Source organism: Parus major, chromosome 3 (assembly GCF_001522545.3).
Source record: "Parus major isolate Abel chromosome 3, Parus_major1.1, whole genome shotgun sequence".
NCBI classification, from domain to species: domain Eukaryota; kingdom Metazoa; phylum Chordata; class Aves; order Passeriformes; family Paridae; genus Parus; species Parus major.
Genome location: NC_031770.1, coordinates 39,898,342 through 39,916,593, shown reverse-complemented (window position 1 = coordinate 39,916,593; position 18,252 = coordinate 39,898,342). Strand labels below are relative to the sequence as shown.

General features: G+C 35.5%; 1 protein-coding gene across 20 annotated transcripts in view; it reads right to left on the bottom strand.

Annotated features, from left to right (window-relative positions):
* AFDN (afadin, adherens junction formation factor) overlaps positions 1 to 18,252 on the bottom strand; it is a 117,856-nt gene that overhangs the window by 20,099 nt on the left and 79,505 nt on the right. For 19 of the 20 annotated variants that reach the window (XR_001520438.3, XM_015621805.3, XM_015621790.3 and 16 more), the window contains 5 exons: positions 2,450 to 2,515; positions 2,218 to 2,291; positions 1,609 to 1,727; positions 394 to 588; positions 32 to 123 (listed from right to left, as the gene is read on the bottom strand). Coding sequence is in view for 19 of the 20 variants with exons in the window: in XM_015621805.3 (XP_015477291.1) it covers positions 32 to 123; positions 394 to 588; positions 1,609 to 1,727; positions 2,218 to 2,291; positions 2,450 to 2,515 (546 nt within the window). In the remaining variant the exon portion in view is untranslated. The remainder of the gene's footprint in view (positions 1 to 31; positions 124 to 393; positions 589 to 1,608; positions 1,728 to 2,217; positions 2,292 to 2,449; positions 2,516 to 18,252) is intronic. The other variant, XM_015621792.3, reaches the window with a different exon arrangement.

The following is an 18,252-nucleotide window of genomic DNA, read 5'->3' as shown; positions in this document are numbered from 1 at the left end:
AATAGCCAGCATTTTGCTTGCCACTTCTGACCTCTGTACAAAGATTTCCAGTAGAGACTGAGGTTATTTTGGTGGTAGTTCCAGATGCATAAGCATTCTTTCCCCCAGGGCTTGGAGGCTGATCTGTTGGAAAGTCAAAGGAAGCATTTACACGACCATTAATAACAATTTACAAAACTTAGTACTAAGACTTAAGAAAGTAACAGTATTCACAAAACAACTACAATTTTGTCTTTAAGTAGTTCCAGCAAGAGGCTTGCTCCCAATGTTACCCCTACACTGGTATTTTAAACCTAATCCATTTTTAAAAGGAATCACTCCCTTTTGAATACAACAGCCTCTAAAACTACTGCAGGAGGCATCTATCCCCAAAAAAAGGATAATTTATCTTACTTGCTACATTGGGACTGGAACGATGATCGGCTCTGTTCTTCATCAATCTGTCATCCCCTGGCAGCTTCTTTGGTTCACTGTACTCCGTCCACGGCAGCTGAGGACTCTCAGGTGATCCATTTTGGGTGGAGTTGTTATACAGCTCAAAACCTTCACTCTTTGGTCGGGGTTTACCTGAGCCACGGCGGTCAGAAACTGTAACAGTTGGATACGTAGTTTCTCCTTTTCACTTAACTACTGCCTAGTGCATTTTTTTTTCAAACCAGAGCCACCTTGAGCTTATATTTAAAAATTAAGTTCCCAGTAAAGCAAATGCTAGATTTAAAAATCTTTTTTTTCTTCAAGTATGCAATCCCAATCTTGTATCAAATATACAGAATTCCTTCAATCTGTATTCTTCAAAAGAGATTCCCACAAGGTACCACAACAACTGGAAAAACTAAAGATGTTATACTGAAAGGGCTCTGGATGACTGAGGCATATGGCATCTGGCATGGTGTTGTGAACTGTGATAATAAGGATTTGTTCTTTTAACCCATTCTTTCCTATACTGTGGTACTACCCTGTAGGTAGAAAATGTCTTCATTGACAAAATTATTTCCAGTATTATTTTATATTGGACTTGAATATGTCTTTTTTTAGTACCCTTAAGTAGGATGATAAAATAAAACACTGGAGAAGCATCCAAGAACTTCTTATAATCAGACACTGAAACTTATGGAGATATGTTTCAACATTTCTAGCTTAAAAAAAAATAAATTAAAATTCAATGACAAAATACATTCCACAGCTTCTATATACATTCATTTCTCTCCTACTAATTACACTGCATTCTGTGGTTACAGAGAAGAGAGAAGCTCTTACAAAAGGGACAAAAACTACCATTAAGTTTAATGCCCTTTATATTCATTATATTCTGTTTATTAAAATAAAAATTAATTCAAATCAGAATTGTGTTTAAATAATTACGTTTTGAAAGGTACATGTGAAAAAGGATTTATTAATTACTAACTAGAAAAATTTCAAGCAGTATTTAAACCAGTTTCTGATAAGAAAGGAAATTTCTTTTTTTTCTGTGCAATTGTATTTCTTTTCTGAATTAATATTAGACTAATACTTTGTAAGACATTGTAAATTATTGTATTTTCAGCATTCTTATAAGTGCAGAAAGCAGACATACAAAGCTCTTACTAACATCAATATTAGTATCTTTACCTCTTTGCATCATTGGGGATGGCTGATTAAGCAGGGTTGCCAGACCATGGTAAATTGCTCCTTGTTTTGCTACTTCTAGTGTTACTACAGAACCTGTCCTAGTCATAAGTTCTGCTGCCCTGCAAAAAAAGGCAGAGCAAATAAAATTCAGTTAAGCACTATTACTTAGTTACCCTTATTATCAGTAATCTGTTGCTTGACAAAGTACTCTTTTTCAGATTAATACTTAAAATCACTTTGAAAAAAATTACAAGATAATGACAAGAAGACAGGTTTATGTCCACAGACAATACCTATTGTATATGCAAGTACTATTTATTCACAGTTTCTGCTTAAAAGGTCAGAAGCCAAAATATTTAAAATTAGAGCTAAAGAAAAAAACCCAAATATATAATACAGTCTCTTCTATATAGATAACCCATATCATAAGGAAAGAAGGAAAAAAACAGTATACAAACAAATGAACTTGTTGCTGAAGTTACCCACAGGCAGTTATCAAACATCAAGACAAAGCCTAAAGTGTAAAGAAAATTAACTTCTGCCGATTTTGGTACATTATTAAGGTAATGTTTTCTTCGCATAAAAACAACCAAGGAAAGCATTCCGTACCTCTCCTGGGACAGGCCCACCAAACTTCGACCATCCACACTAAGCAACTGATCCCCTGCAGCCAGACGACCATCCTAAATACATATTCAAGAGAAGAAAATTCATACACCACTGCTAACATGATCTCCATTAAAATAATTTATCATTCACACAAACTAGTAAACAAAGGATTTTTAAGCATTTCCAAAGGCTCTTTCTACTTTTGAAATTGATGATTAAGAATATTACTAACCACATCTGCAGCACCTCCTTTCACAACAGACTTGACATATATTCCAAGTTTGTCTTGACCAGCACCCTACAGAGAAAGAGGCATTAATTTAGTTAATTTATATTTGATCTCTTAAGCACTCCACAAACTTTAATCAAAACATGGCTAAGTAAACCTCTACTTTCTCATTAGTTTTATATATTTTCAAACTGGAGAAAAACCAATTACACAGAGAAGAGTTACATTCAATTAAAGTCATATGAAAAATTTAATATTAGGCCTATTAAAACTGCAAGCTTTGTTAGAAGCAAAGAATATTTGGTCTTAATGCAAGTTTGAATAAGAAAAAGTACATTAACTAAAACTGACACTTTAGAAGTTCGCTCTAGTCCCCTTCTAATAAGAAATACTTATTTGCACTTTTACACATGTTATTTATACCTCTTTGTATTAGGTTTTTAAAGAGAGCACTGTACCCCAGTGAAATAAGGTAAATTGCAGATTACATGAAAAAATGAATAGAAATGATTTTTACATTCATTAGGACTGTAAAGGAGCCAGTGTAAAGGAACTGAGTGCGTCTAGCTTTACAAAAACAAGTAAAGGAGACAAACGTCATTTAGAATTGACAGAGCCAATATTTAAGTCGACTGCAAAACCATGCAATTTTATTCATAAAACATCTTTCTCAAAAGTGTTCTGCTACATTTTGAAAGGACTGTTAACAGTGAGCTTATTGCAAGACAGATACCAACAGATACCAAGATACAAGAATGAAAGCATCTATTCAAGCCATGCTGTTGTGTCATCCACATGCTCCAATGTACAAGACACCACACAAATCAGTCCAAATGTTAGTATCACAAACCTTTAAATTCTCTTATAATGTAAGATTATTACTTGTCATTTATCTACTACAGCAGTGTTGTTTTACTCTGCAAGTCACTTAAAAGAGTGCTAAGTATGTTTTCAACAGAGTACAGACTTAATTATAACATAATTTTTCTAATTTAACACCCCAAGCTGCTTTGATATTGAACATACAGCTTCCTTTTTTTCCCTCGTCCTTTTCAACTCTTTTGGCAGCAAAAGCACGCATTGCTCCCATTGTTATAATAAAGTAAAATATGAATCAAGGTGAAGATTATTCAAAAGCTAGTGTTACACAGACATGGTTTTCTACACAAGTGAAAGACCTATTTTCAGTAAGTCTTAGGTTAATCCCAAATGTTTACACAAAAGCCAGAGAAAAATAAGTCCTTCAAGTCTTATAATTCCAGATTAACATTCTACGTGTCCAAATTTTTCATAGTAATTGCTTAAACCATACTTATGGATAAAAAGAAACAAAAAATTAAAAATAACTGAAATACAGATACTTTGTCTAGAAAGAATACAAAGACAAAAAAATTTAGTTCCACTTTGGTTTGGTTTTTTTTAAAAGAGCTCAAAGAAACATTGTTGTAACTGCAGAATAATTTCAAATTCATACCAGAAGAATTGGTTAAAGTCAGAAGATAGCTAGATAAATGTAATGGAAAATAAAATCACACTTCACAAATCTTTTTTTTTTTTCCTTCCCAAGCAACCAAGATGTACATGAGGAAGGATGATCTAGCTGAACACCTAAACTTCCAAGATGGACATCACAAGATCTTTTAGCAGGAGTTCTTCAAGACTTCAAGCTGACATGGAATAAGAAAGAACTTGTCCTTGTGTACTTATAACAGGTTCAATAATGGATCAAGAGTTGTTAGTTTTCACAAGGAACTGAAGTTGGCAGAGCCCTAAATGAATGTGCTGCTCACCATGCTCATACGCATTCCAAAAAACCCGCAAACAATAATGTAGCTAAATGTACCAAATAGAAGATTCATCAAATAAGTCAAAACCAAGAGCTGGAGATGGATCACATGATGCTCTACACTGCAGCAGTGGTGATGAAGATGGGATGAAGATGTACTTCACTTGTTCTAATCTGAAGTAATGTTTCAACCTTCTAAGGTGCTGGTTCCCATCAGGGCACTGTTGGCAGAACCAGCTACCACCTTCCCTTGCTGGGAACTGAAAATTAAATTACAGTGCTTATATGTCCCTTCCTCTCCCTCCAGCCACTAAGTATACCTGAAGACAAGCTCCTTGAATTCCAAAGGGCAAAAGAATCAGCAGCAATTCACCCACCCACCCTTGCAGTTATAATTTCATGCATCACATTTGCCATTGCAGGAACCAAGCAGCAGCTTTTCTTGGTAGCGACACTGGCCAAGGATAACCAGATTCCTCTGATGACCCCCTGCAACTGGCAGCATTTTTATTCATTTCTAACTTCAAAGGACACTAGCAGGAAGCTCTTTCCCTTAGGTCCAGAAATTCAGGCAAAGATCTGTCTCATACAAAGATTAGGTAAAACCAAGAAACCTCTGGAAGAGCCCTGCCACTTTGAACAGCACACACATTAATCACTCAACTTTGGTACTCCTGTATTCCATCAGACACTATATTCATCCATATACATCACCTTTCTCATGCTTGATTATGACTCCTAGTGCACATTAAAGGAAGCTGAAACTTTCTGTATAAGCCCATGATATGTGGCTTATATTGATTTCCAGATAATAATGAAATAAACATTTTCAATTGCACAAATACCCATAAGAGTGGTTTCTAAACTGACTTTAACTCCTAAATAACTGTTTTCAGAGCCATCTTATATCAACTCAGAAACTGGAAGCCAGCAAAACAGAAAAGAACAAAGCATGAGCCACCATGGTCACTAAAAATCTGAAAGGGTCACATTTAGAAAACTCTTTAGAATTCTGATTACTCCCTTACAAATGACACTAAGAGACCCATAAGGTTCAGGAGATAACAAGACTCATCAGAAACATGGAATACCTTTTTTGCAAGAACCAATTAAGCAGACCATGGGCTTCTCAGCTCAGCAACAATCAAGGTACTGAAGGCCAGTGGATTACAAGTTGCACTGATAGAATTATTTTTAATATCTCTAATCAGACAGTAGAAAACACTTTCTTACTTCTCCTATCACATCTAGCATGTTTTAAATAGTAAAACACAAACAACATGTAACAAACCTCCACCCTGCAAAACATTTTCCATAGGATTTCATAATTAAATTGGGAAACAGCCAGGAACAAGACTGCTGAAAGATGCCAAAGTGTAAACAGAATCTGAGATTCTCAGTAGGGTTCTTTGAGGCTTTAGAGAAAAAAAAAACACAGAAACAACATGAACCCTCCCGAACAGATACAGTGCACTCTGAAATTACAGAAAGCTAGAAACCAGGATGAACCATAGAATAGTTTGGGTTGAAGAGAACATTAAAGACCATCTAGCTCCAATCACCTTGGCACAGACAGGGACACCTTCCACTAAACCAGGTTGCTCAGAGCCCCATTCAGCTTGGTCTCAAACATTTCCAGGGATGGGGCACCTACCACTTAGCTGAGTAATCAGTTCCAATCCCTCACCACTCTCACAGTAAAGGATTTCTTTTGACTATCTAATCTAAACTTATTCCTTTTCAGTTTAAAGCCATTCCCCATTCTCTTGCCCATCTAACAAGTCCCTCTGCAGCTGGCTTGCTGGTCGTCTTAAGGCATTAAAATGCCACAATTAGGTTACTCTGGGGCTTTCTCTTCTGCCTGAGCAACCCAAATTCTCCCATCTTCTCCTCACATGAGAAAAAGATCTTACACTTGTTCTTGTTACGTTCTTTGGCTAAAGCCATCACAGCAGTAAGATGCCCAATCAGCTGGATTTTTGCTTTAACTGTGCCTATACTCTAACCCGGACAGTAATTCTTCATTATGATTCAAAGGAGCTGACATTTTTACTCCTCACTGCTTCTTCTCCAATGTTTTTATGACACCTTTGTGTCATTTGACATCATTTGACTATTTGTCAATCTCTTTCCTATTCTTTTAAAGGAAGTTATGAGCAAATGTGGTAGTTCCAAGTCATCTCACTTAAATACAAAACTAATGCATTTTGAAAGCATAAAAATATTTTAGAATAAATCTCTGTTCAGATTACATTAAAAAAAAATCATTATCAGTTACCACATCTACTCATGTCTTATTAGGACCAGTAAGCTTCTCCTCTAATTCACATGTCATTTAACATGTTTCTAACCATTTGTATATGCTTGGACAAGCTTGGGAAGATTTCTCAATAAATACCCTTAAAATCAACTCTCCACCTTCCCTTTGACTTCCTAATTCCTTATTTCTGTTGAAACAGACTTGATTTTGCTTTAGTTCTACCTTCTAGAAGGCTGCATTAGAAGGAAATATACAATTATTAGAAACACAAAAAGGTTCTTAATATGTAGTCAGCCATACTAAACTCCAAAGTGAATAAAAATTCTCATACACGCCACATGGGTTTTCCTGTATTCATTTACTGACTTTACAATAAAACAGATTTCTTTGTGAACTACTTATTAAACTGCTATTCTTTCAAAGGAATGTGAAGGTCAACATAATTAAAACTATACCCCCACAAATAAAACAGAGAAATAACATGTGTGTATCAGTAACAAAAATATGATAAACCTTCTTTTCACTTCATTTTATTTTCTCCAGTCCTTAGTACAAGAAGCATGTGTATCCATATGGCTTTTAGTTCAAACAAGAGAACACAGCTGTAAAGGAGTTAGATGACTGTGGAAAGCAAGAATGCGGTAAGCATAAAGAGATGGCTTATTCCCTTTCCCAGAGATTAACATACAGAAAACCTACAGCATATTTTCTCAAATATACACGACCAAGTACAAAATCTTGAAAACCTTTTAACAAATTTTACTTTTCAAAAAATAATGTAAGATATTCTGTATTTTAAAAAGTCTCATCCACTGTACCATACTCTCTAGTGCTACCAATCTACCCATTTTCTTTCACACTTGATGCAACTTTTTCCTGCAATCCTTGCAGAAAGTAAGACACCCTTTGGAGGAAAAATTTGGGAGATCCTCCACTTTAAGTAATAATTTAAGGAAAAAAACATTGAACTACTACTGCTGCTTCGGTTTAGCTAGGTGACAATATTCCTGAACTGACTGTAACACTACTCTAAAGACGTCTAAAGGGTATCTACTTTTATAATGCATAGCCAAAACAGAACCTTAGTGGGGAAAAAAGTTCTATAAGGAAGATATTAGCTGAACAGAATTCAACAAATTGTGAACTGGGGACTAAAGAAGGGAACGTGGTATTTAAAAATGCTGATACCTGAAGTACATCAGACCAAAGCTTCAATATGAGAAACACCTCCATTCTGTGATTTATCCAGTTAAATAATCAGTACACAAAAACCTTTATGCACAAATAAAGAGCATAAAGCAGAGAGAACTAGTTTGGAGGCCAGCAGTGAAGCACTATTCACACATTTCACTATGATAAGTTAATTACAATGACAGTAGTGGTGCACTTATACAGAGTGTCAGGAAGAAATCCACCTGTCTGCTCTCATGTTGTCTCACACTTGGAACAGTGCAGGCATTACTGTGTTGTGGCAGGTCCCATGACAGGCCTGGCTGGAGGCTCAGCTGATCCCAGTCTCTAGCTCCCCTCCTCCCAAACGCAAGCTTTGTTTTCAACTTAATCAGCTTCCCTAAATTGTTTACAGCACAGTGTGACTGCTCATAACAGTGCAGGAAAGGAGGTTGCTAGGAGGGGCCTGGATCATTAAGGGAGGTCGAGTCCATTATTTGGTGAATAATGTTATTTTCAAACCAACAACTTAAACTATTTGAAATTCCTAAATCCTACTATAGCTCACCCATTGACTTTTCAAGCAGCTCTGTGTAGAGTTTGCAAAACAACTGGATTCTAGTGGGAGCTGAGCCCAAAAACAATTGCAAAACAAACACCCACATACATGCAGGTTCCTACACAGAGAAGTAAACTACACAGTGAAAAATGTCTTCATTTTAAGCTTTTGCCTGCATGGCAAATGCACTGAAAAGACACTTCCCAATTTTGCCAAGTCCCACCCATTCCCCTTCTAAATGTAAAAATAATCCTAACTTTAGCAAGGAATGAATGACACATGTAGAACTGATGAAAACGCATCTAGCTAAAAAAAACACAATGCAGTTTTACTCATGAAATTGCACAATGGGATAAAAATGTCATATTCCTGCCCCACCCCCCTTTTTTTTTTCTCTCCAGAAAGCTTTATTAGGTCTCTGAAGCAAAACATGAAAAGATTCTTGAAAATAATCTTCTCCATGCTTGGTCTTATTCATCTTTAAGATGCACAAAGTCAACACACAGGGGAAACTGAGGCAAGCTATTAGATCCAGTACCCAAGATGAAGCCACACATTTGCATGAGATGCAATACCTGTATAAAGATTTTCTAACCATCTCACACTTATCTTAAGAAGTAATTCAATGTTTTAAACCAGCATAAGTTGAAAGATGTTAACACACTGCACTTTTGTCATGCACTTGGAGTTTAGTCAAAGTATGAGCATAATTAATCCTAAATTTGCTGTGGTTTTCAGGTTGGAATTCTATGACAAAGGACCACTTTTCCATTTAACTGGAATTTTAATAACTGGAATTTTGAAAAGATTTTCTAATCCTATTTGGGAGGTAAAAATAAACACAGGACACTTATGCATACAGAAGCCTGTTTAGAATGATAACTTGGGTTTTTATTCTAAACCTAAATGAAGAAAAGAATGTATGAAAAATTGCTTAAGTGGCCAAACAACTTTGTAAAACTAAATAAACAAGGAGTCCTCCCTTACTGAGAGCTAGAATAAAAGGAGCTACAAGTCAAGAGGATAAATGAAAAACTGAGGTATGAAGCACTATCAGTAAATTCAGAGATTAAAACTCATCAGGAGTTCTACTTTCCTTAGATCTACCTCCATTTCACATGGTTTGACAATATTTGAAGTGGGACTGAAGCAAGATAGGGAACCTTTCAGAGGAGTAGCTTTATTTTTTACAATGAAGGCTAGATTGAAATAGTTCTGATCACCGAAAAAAATGTGTTTAGAAAAATCTTACAAGATTATAGTCTAAATTACAACCTAAGGCTAATAAAAAAAAACCCCAAAACCCAAAGGAAAATAAAAAGGGAATAAAACACAAAGAGGGGTTATTAGGTATTTGGATGATGGTAATTGTTGTTTCCTATCAGTACTGTTCAAAGGCCATGAGTTGCAGAGTCCCCACAAAATCTAACTTCACCTGAAAATACAACCAAAGACTGTGGAGCAGAGAACAGTAAACCAGCTGGAACTGCAGCAAGAGCTTCCAGTTCCTTTTATAAAAACACTATTATTTATCTTGGAGATTAATAAATTCAGACAGACTGGAGCCAACAAAAAAAACCCACTAAAACCCAACAATTAAAGCTGACATTAAAATCTCAACTGAGAGATAACATTTTTTTTAACATTCTTCTCATGTAATCCAGGAAACGTGCTTGCTAAGTACTCATATTTGGGAAATTAAGACATAAGAAAGACTCTAAACTTTCACTTATAATTGTCTTCTAACTAGCAGTAGAAAAACTGGAAAACCTGAGCTAGATTCCAGGACATGTAACATTTTATAAAGGAATTCAGTAAAGAATTTATTGAATAAACAAACAAATAACTGAATTGTTTTCCTATAGGGACTGAAAGATTGGAAGAGTTCTAAGAACTCGTGCAACTACAGCAATCCATAGCAGCTAAAGAGAAAATTTTAGCAAGAAACAAGTCCTTTTCCATCACATTCACTTCAAATATGTCAGTACACAGTAGCCCATAATTGTTTGCACAATTAGCATTGTTTTGCAAGCCCCTCCTTGCTCTAAAAAGATTGTGATCAAAATATTGCATTTGCTTGAAAATATCATTATGAAAACTATAGAAATAAAAGAGGCAGTATTAAAAAACACCTGACCAAAACAAACCATCACAGCTACTTTTACAGAGCGTTAAGATCAATGAAGAACAGAACAAGATAAACTACAGTGATCTAAAAAAAGAAAATGCTACTCCTACATCAGGAGGATGTAAAATTGAGGCTGTACAAAAGTACCACGGTAACAAATTAATAAACATGACAGATTTAATGAGAGTAGTTAAGGAGAACAGATTTTATTGCTAGTGTTGCTATGTCACAAGATGAGTTTTATAAAACTTCCTTGTCAGTAACAGACACATAAAACTCTAGCTCACATACATTACATCGGCCATAAAATCAGAACACACCATGTAGTTCAACTGTACAGAAAAGTCAGAGTTTGAATAACAGCAATATCCAACATACTCCTTAATGGCAGCACCACAGCTGTCCATGAGCTGGTGAGTCACCACAGAAGCATTAAAAGCAGGCAGAAGAAATTCTGCTTGCTCCTCCTTCCCATTTGGTATTTGCCAGGACAAGCAGCCATAAAGGCATGGTGAAAACAACAGCCAGCTCCTTCTTGTGAGAGTCAACACGCAGCTTCATTCCCAGGTCAGCCACCCATGCTGTGACATGCTCACAGGGACTTGCCACCTGCAGAATGATGGCAGAATGAGACACCACACGGCCCCACCAGTATCCCAGCGTAAAGAATGAGAGGGAGTGAAGGTCCATCTGTTGGCCAGGTGCTAACCTCCTAACAGTTGAACTACTCCCATCCCCACACATCATGCCTCACCCAACATAGGTGGATCACAAACCAGCTGTGCTTTCTGTGAGGTTAGCAATATTCCTGCAGTTTTAGGAGACCTGTAAAATGACCTGGTTATTTCAACACCTATAATGAGAACTAGAACTACAAAAACTATTATAAAAACACTTCCACAGTTGTTAAAAATAACAGTAGAAGTGTATTAAGTAATTATGGAAAAACTATGCATCTGCAAAGCAGATCTGCAGTACTGCATCTAACCAAACCGGTGCTGCTACAAACAATTAACAAGAAGGTCTTGCCATTACTTGTTCTGAAGCCTCTTTTGCCCACACCCATTGAGCTTCATATACTTTGTTTATCACTCCGATAAAACTGGAGCAATGAACAGGTTCCAATGAAGACTGGCAAAATCACACCTGATTAAAACAAATACAATTCAATAACATTTTTTTTAAGAAAAATACTAGGTGTATTAAAAGCCAACTTTCATTTCCATAAAATGTCAAGAGCGTCTTCCTAGATATTTCAATATAGAAATGTACATTTCTGTCTTAAGTACGTATACATGTAAATGGTTTCACATGTCACATAAACAGTAAAATGAAAAAGTAGTCCTGAGCTGAAAGTATCTTCACTCTCCAATTATACTTCGAATCCACAAAAGTGTCACCAACCTTTTCAAGTAATACTCCAATTTAAGTGGCTTCAGATATCAAGACTGTATGTCAAAACAATCCAGCAGTCCACATAACCACAGATCTTTTAAAATAAGTAATTTTCACGATTTTCTTGAATTTTTCATATTTATGCAAATATGAAATAAAATTTTATTTTAATAATATGAGTATCACATATATGTTTGCACACATACACAAATATACCTTACTAAAGGTATCTGGGATGTCTCATAATGCTTTAAAGCTGACAGTTTTCCCAAGTCACTTAAGCTCCTGTGATATTTTCTAAAACTTAAACAGTTTAATACTGGATGAATCAACTGCAAATAAAATGTGTTTAAAGAAAATAGCACAGAAACATAGCTTATGAAGCCTGATACCAGCCTGAAATCTTTTATCTGCCTATACCCAGAGACAATTTGACTGATTTTTATCAAGGCTAATTCCTGATTCCAGATTCTTAAGCTTACACAGAAGATCTCAGCAAGTTGTAATAAACATCCTCAAAAGAAAGTTTATGGAACAGAGTCAAGTCTCACTCTGACTGCCCTGGTAAGTAATTAGTCTAGAGGCAATTAAATAACCCAAGCTTGTAAGCATTTTAAAAAATAACAGTTTACTAAACCATGCAGCAAATTTACAAATTCACTGTCTAGGAGGCAAAAGCAAAAATTTTTGACCACCCAAACACTCACATGCATTCTTTTTAGATTGTATCTGGATGAGTATATATTTTATCTACTTTAGGTACCAAACATACTAACTCTAAAGACTCACTGAACTACTTGCTGTGGGCCCAGAGGCAGGAGAAAGGCCAACTTTGTAGCTACTGGTCCTGCCTCTAGCAAGGGCAAAATTTCTGGACTTGAAAATCAGAAAAATTACACTTTATCAGAGAAAGCCAAGGCCTGTGATGCCTCAAGACTGATGCAGACACTTTGGAAATCTGTCATCATTAGAGAAAATGCTTTTCAAATATAAATGAGGTGAACCAGCCTACTGTATCTAAAACTGATCTGTTAGCTGTGGCTACAGCTGCACTGAGTCATGTTGTACCCTGACTTAAAACTGACCCATGCTCTACATACAACATACTTCTGCTTTCCCCTCTCACATACTCCTCCATGTCAGGGGCCAAAACCCAAAATATTTCTGGAGCTAGACAAAGTACAGTCACAACTATGCAAAATTAAACCACACAACCACTATAAATTCAAACTTTGGTGATAATACTGTTCAACAGGTAAACTAAGCATTTCACTGCTATGACCAGCTCAGTCAGTGCAGCTTTAAATTGCACTGACTGGGTAAAACAGATGAAAAGTGTCTTACTACTCAGAGAAAAAAAAAATAAAAAATGTAGATTGGCAGCAGTATATCCAACATTTGAATTTGAAACATCCAACAACCTAGAAACTTTATGTCTGGTGTATCCAGATGCTCTACTTACATGAAACATCAAATGGAGTAATGAGAACAGACTGAAGAGTTTTATTGTTATTTTTAATGGAATAAGGGTTACATGTCACTTTTTAATGAAAGAATGTTTGCAATCGAGATTGACTTGCACACAAAGCAAGCAAGTGAATATACTCTTATCTTCTAAATGTGCTTCTCACAGGACAACCTAGGATGTTCTGAAATGAACCTCCTGAAATAGCATTAATAAATTATACTCTACTGTACTCTTGTGCATACATAGTTGTTTGGGGATTTTAACAGTATTCAGCATGGAAAGCAGGAATACTGCCACAAAGAGCTCTAGCATCTTCTGTGCTAGAAGAAATATATAAATTTATAACAGCATTATTTCTCTCACAATGCAACTGGCCTAACATTTCATTCTCAGATTGGAATCAAGTATGCAACAGTTCCTAACTTATTTTACTTTATTCTTACTCTCACGAAATTGGAAAAGTGATAAGTAAATGCAAAAGGTTATTTCACAGACTAATTAATGAAATTTGCTTAGTCTTTTACAAATGTTGTATTTCTTAACCTTTCTGAAAAGTCTTCTTTATTATTATAAATGCTGCAACTTAATATGATAGTCTACAAATGTTATAAAGGCACTCTTAATTTAAATATATATATATATATATACATGACCATTGTTTGATTCCACTTCTCTTTTGTTTCAAAAAAATAAAAAAAACTTTTCACTGAATTCAAGGAAAATATATTACTTGAGCTCTATTTCACCAGTTAAGGGTTAACTTTTTAATGTACATTTGCTATAAATATTCCATGAGCACAGTCACACGAAGGGCTACTCAGAGTTATGTACAAATCTACAAGTTGTACTGCAGGTTCTGTGATACTCTTCCTCGGTAAGTCAGCTCTGACCCTATGTCTGCATTGGGCTTCACTGGCAAGACATAGTGGGTAATTTATCTGGGGAAAAACCCCACCCTGTATCTCTGCACTTTTTCAAAGAAATGGCACTTGCCTCTATAGCTAAAGATAAATTAAAACACAAAACCCCCACAGCATTAACTTCTACATAATGCAGGCTCGGCACTATCAGATGGATACAATGTAATTCAGGATCCATGTGTACACTAACACATACTATTAAGACCTAAATTTAATTTCTACTCCAACTGAGAGTATTATTCACACAGTAAAAATTCAACACAAAACTTACTAAGTTTTGAAAGTGTTTTTCACTAATAGAAGTAAAAAAAACCCAACAATGAAACAAAACAAAAACCACCAGCTGTATTAACAAGTATCTCAACAGAATTTTCAGTTATTACAACAGAATTCAAGCTACGATGTATGTGCACTACAATTTTAGTAGGCATACTAAGAAGTGCCTGCATACACAGGGTATTAGTGCAATGAGGAAACATGAATTTTAAGACTCACTTTCTTTCAGAAGGCCTAAGGTGGCCCTGTCTGGGTCACCTATTTGCAGTATCAATCTAAATATGAGCAAATAAATAAGACAAAAACTACTTGCACTTGAGCAGAGCTGAGGTCCCACAGCTACTGAGAAGAACAGTCACACTGTGATGGTGTAACCTTCAGTTTTTACACAGCACAGAAAAACAAACAAAATTTTGTACATTTACAGGGCACCAAAATTTAAGCAAAAACTGTGCTGGATGTTAGGAATCAACAAAAAATAGGCAAACTGCTAATACACAGCTACTTATTTGTTCATGATGAAGACTAAAATAGCAACTTACATGGTATTTTATTTATGTGAGACTGAGAAATATGTTCTGGAAATGAGAATTATATACTGTATTTTACCTAAGGTACTCCCAAGAAGCCTGTTAAGGCAACACCAGTAGTTTAGACCACTGAGGTGAATTAGTGCCTAACACAAAAAAACCCCAAAAAAAACCCAAAAAACCCCCAAAACAAACAAAAAAACCCCTCCACAAAAAAAATTTACATCTTATTACTGAAATATTTCAATTATTAATGCTGGAAGGAAAGGCCAGAAAATTTCCTTAAATACTTAGAAAAAACAGTCACAGAAAGACTTCAAATACTGAGGTATCTGAAATCTCAAGACCTGGAACACATGTAAAAGCTAACAAAGTAAAAAAAAAAAAATAAATCCTATCAACTGTCTATATTTGCAAACACAGGTTACAGAGATCCATGTTTGTATATTGTTACCAGTATAATTAACTATAAGCACAGTTCTCTATTTTGGGAAAAAATACTTAAATGAATGTTTAAGCCTGTTCCTTCTACACAGATCTCATACCAGATATTTGTTAAAAAAACCTTAAGAAAACTTTTACGTCAAAATTGATATTCCTGTAGTCTCAAACCCTCCTTTAATTTAACACCTTGAACTGACTGCTAAATATAAAATGACAAACAATGGTTTAAAAAAGCAACTTAGAATCATTTAACTTGAGAACAAACAAGGTTGCCAAATAATACAAATTATTTATGGATGTTACATATTTGTTCTTAGAACAGTAAGTCTGTTCCCTGGAGTATTTTCTGCTGAACTGTCATACTCATGTTTAAAATGCTTCTATTAAAAAAGAAACACCTTATCACCTCATAATATTTCAGTAAGTACTACCTAGTCTGACTACCTGTTAAAAAATCCTAAAAAATTCACTCTGATTTATGTGCCAGTGGGGCCATATACACATGTATTTTAAGGTCCTTGTATATATTTTAGAGTAACTTTTTCTGTTTATACTGCTAGATGATGACTGGGCAAGAAGTAGAAGTATGCCATACTTTAAAGAACTCAATCACAATACACTAATGATTATAACCAGCATGTAAAGATTAATCAACAAAACTCGCTCTATCGTTCCTGCAGAACATGGAATCCTTTCTTTCGTGCAGTAGTAACCTGAACAGAATTTAAATGCCTCTCTTCTGTGAACGTGTTGAATAACACACCCTAACTGCAAAAAATTTGCATGTTCTGGTCTTTTCAGAAGGGTCTAGAGAATATTTAAACTCTTACACTGTTTGGGACATCAATTTTAATTATTCTACTAAGATTTTACAAGAGGAAAACCGACTTTTAGAGGAACCTGGATTAAAGCCAACTAATATGACAAGTAAACAGATCACAGGTCATGCTATTCATGCTCTGGCACAGTAAAACAGTAGTTATCACACCTGAAACTTTAAATATTAATAGTCACTTCCACAAATTCCAGAAGTACATATGAAGAACAAGCTAAAACATTAGTTTTTTCTTTCTAGATTTTAGAAAGTTAGCTACTAACATCTGACTATATTTAACTGCATGCTGTATTACATAGTTGCTACATGAACAAATAACTACTGGCAGGTTTAAACAGGCAAGAGAGCAGGAAAAAGTACAGGGATAGTAAAACTTCAGAGAAAAACAGTCCCAACAGAAACCTGAACGGACTTACCATGGATTCTGTTCTTCCAACAACAGAAAACCACATTTTGATCTCCGGGACTACAGATCCTTGAAAGAAAAAAAACAATTCTCCACTTCTCTTCCAGCCCTCAACAGCAACCACCAGCTCTAGTCTGCTGGATTTTCCAAGATACCCATCAAGATAACTCAGAGCTCGATGCTATGACACAGTGTAGCATTTATCAACACCAGCTATAACCAATACAATATTCAGACTCTTACGTAATCAGTTATGCTGTTCTGACTTCCATTTGCTTTAGAGGCTTTATTAAACTCTGAAAACTGCTAGAAAAAACAAAAAGGGAGCCTTTTTGTACTAAAGACAAAAAACCTCCAAATTAAACAGGAAGTAATGTGCTGGCCCACAGATGGCTAAGAAGTCACATGCAAAAGCCCCCAAAAAAGTGATATATTTTTAAAGTAAACTGCATGCACACGCAGCTTCCAAATCATCTGGATTTCATAAAAACTTAACCACAATGTGGTTGGGAGTCTGGCAGCTTTTAACATCAAAACATCTTTCAGGGTTAGAGAAACCAAAGTCTGCACACAACCTCAAAAAGCAAAGCAACACTGTTCCCTATGCCCGACCCCTCCTACCAACTACATTTCCATATAGCTATTACAAAAGCTATTGCAAATAAAGCTACAGAGTATTACTGTAAGAAAGCATGCAATATACACCAGAGGGAGGAAAAAGAAGTTATTCTTCTGGATCACATATGAAGTTACACAGTTTAATTTTAATTAAAAATAAAAATTGGTTTAAAGCATTCAGTTTAAGAATTGCTTTTATGTACTTTCCCAATTTATAAAAAAAACCAAAACAAAACCCAAACAAGCAAAACACTGTTTACACTGCTCTGGAAGCTAACAGCTGTTTCATAAGTAAACCTGTTTTCTCTGCTATGTTTGCATATAGCATATGCACTTACTACACACTTGCTCAAAGGGGCTGCCATGCCTCAGATAACACCAAAGTGAGGTGAATTAGGTGATGCACTGAATTTCTGCTCTCTCTGGCACTCCTGGCAGGCCTTTAAAACTTCTAATTAAATAAAATATGAGTAGTTGTGATTAGAAAGTTAAAGAAGTAATGCACTTAAACATTGCACTTATCTTTAGGTGGGAAGAAGATCTAATACAGGGTTCCCCAGGGACTTAACACTTCTATATACTCGTTGACTCACCTCTTCAGGTACTGTTTTGGTTTCAAAACAAAATGCTTGATGTTTGCAATCACCTAATATCCCAAGGTGATACTTCTATTATAAGAATGAACAAGTGCACAGCATTTCAATGCAAGTTGCATCCCTTCTCTGCTTGTACAAGCTTTGCTTCAACTTCAATCCTTGTTTTTTGATTGCAGAAGAGAATGTGTAACCATCACTTGATAATTAGGAACATTTGGCATAAAGGTATTATAGAAGATATGATTTCTAATTTCATCCTTAGAAACTCTTAATTGGCACAGACTTAAAGCTAACAGAACCTTAAAACTAATGAAAACCCAAAGAATTATTACAAATTTTTTAGATGTTTCCTCAGAGATGAACACAGATTCACTAGGAAAGCACACATTTTTTTTGCAATGGGTAGAAGGAAGAA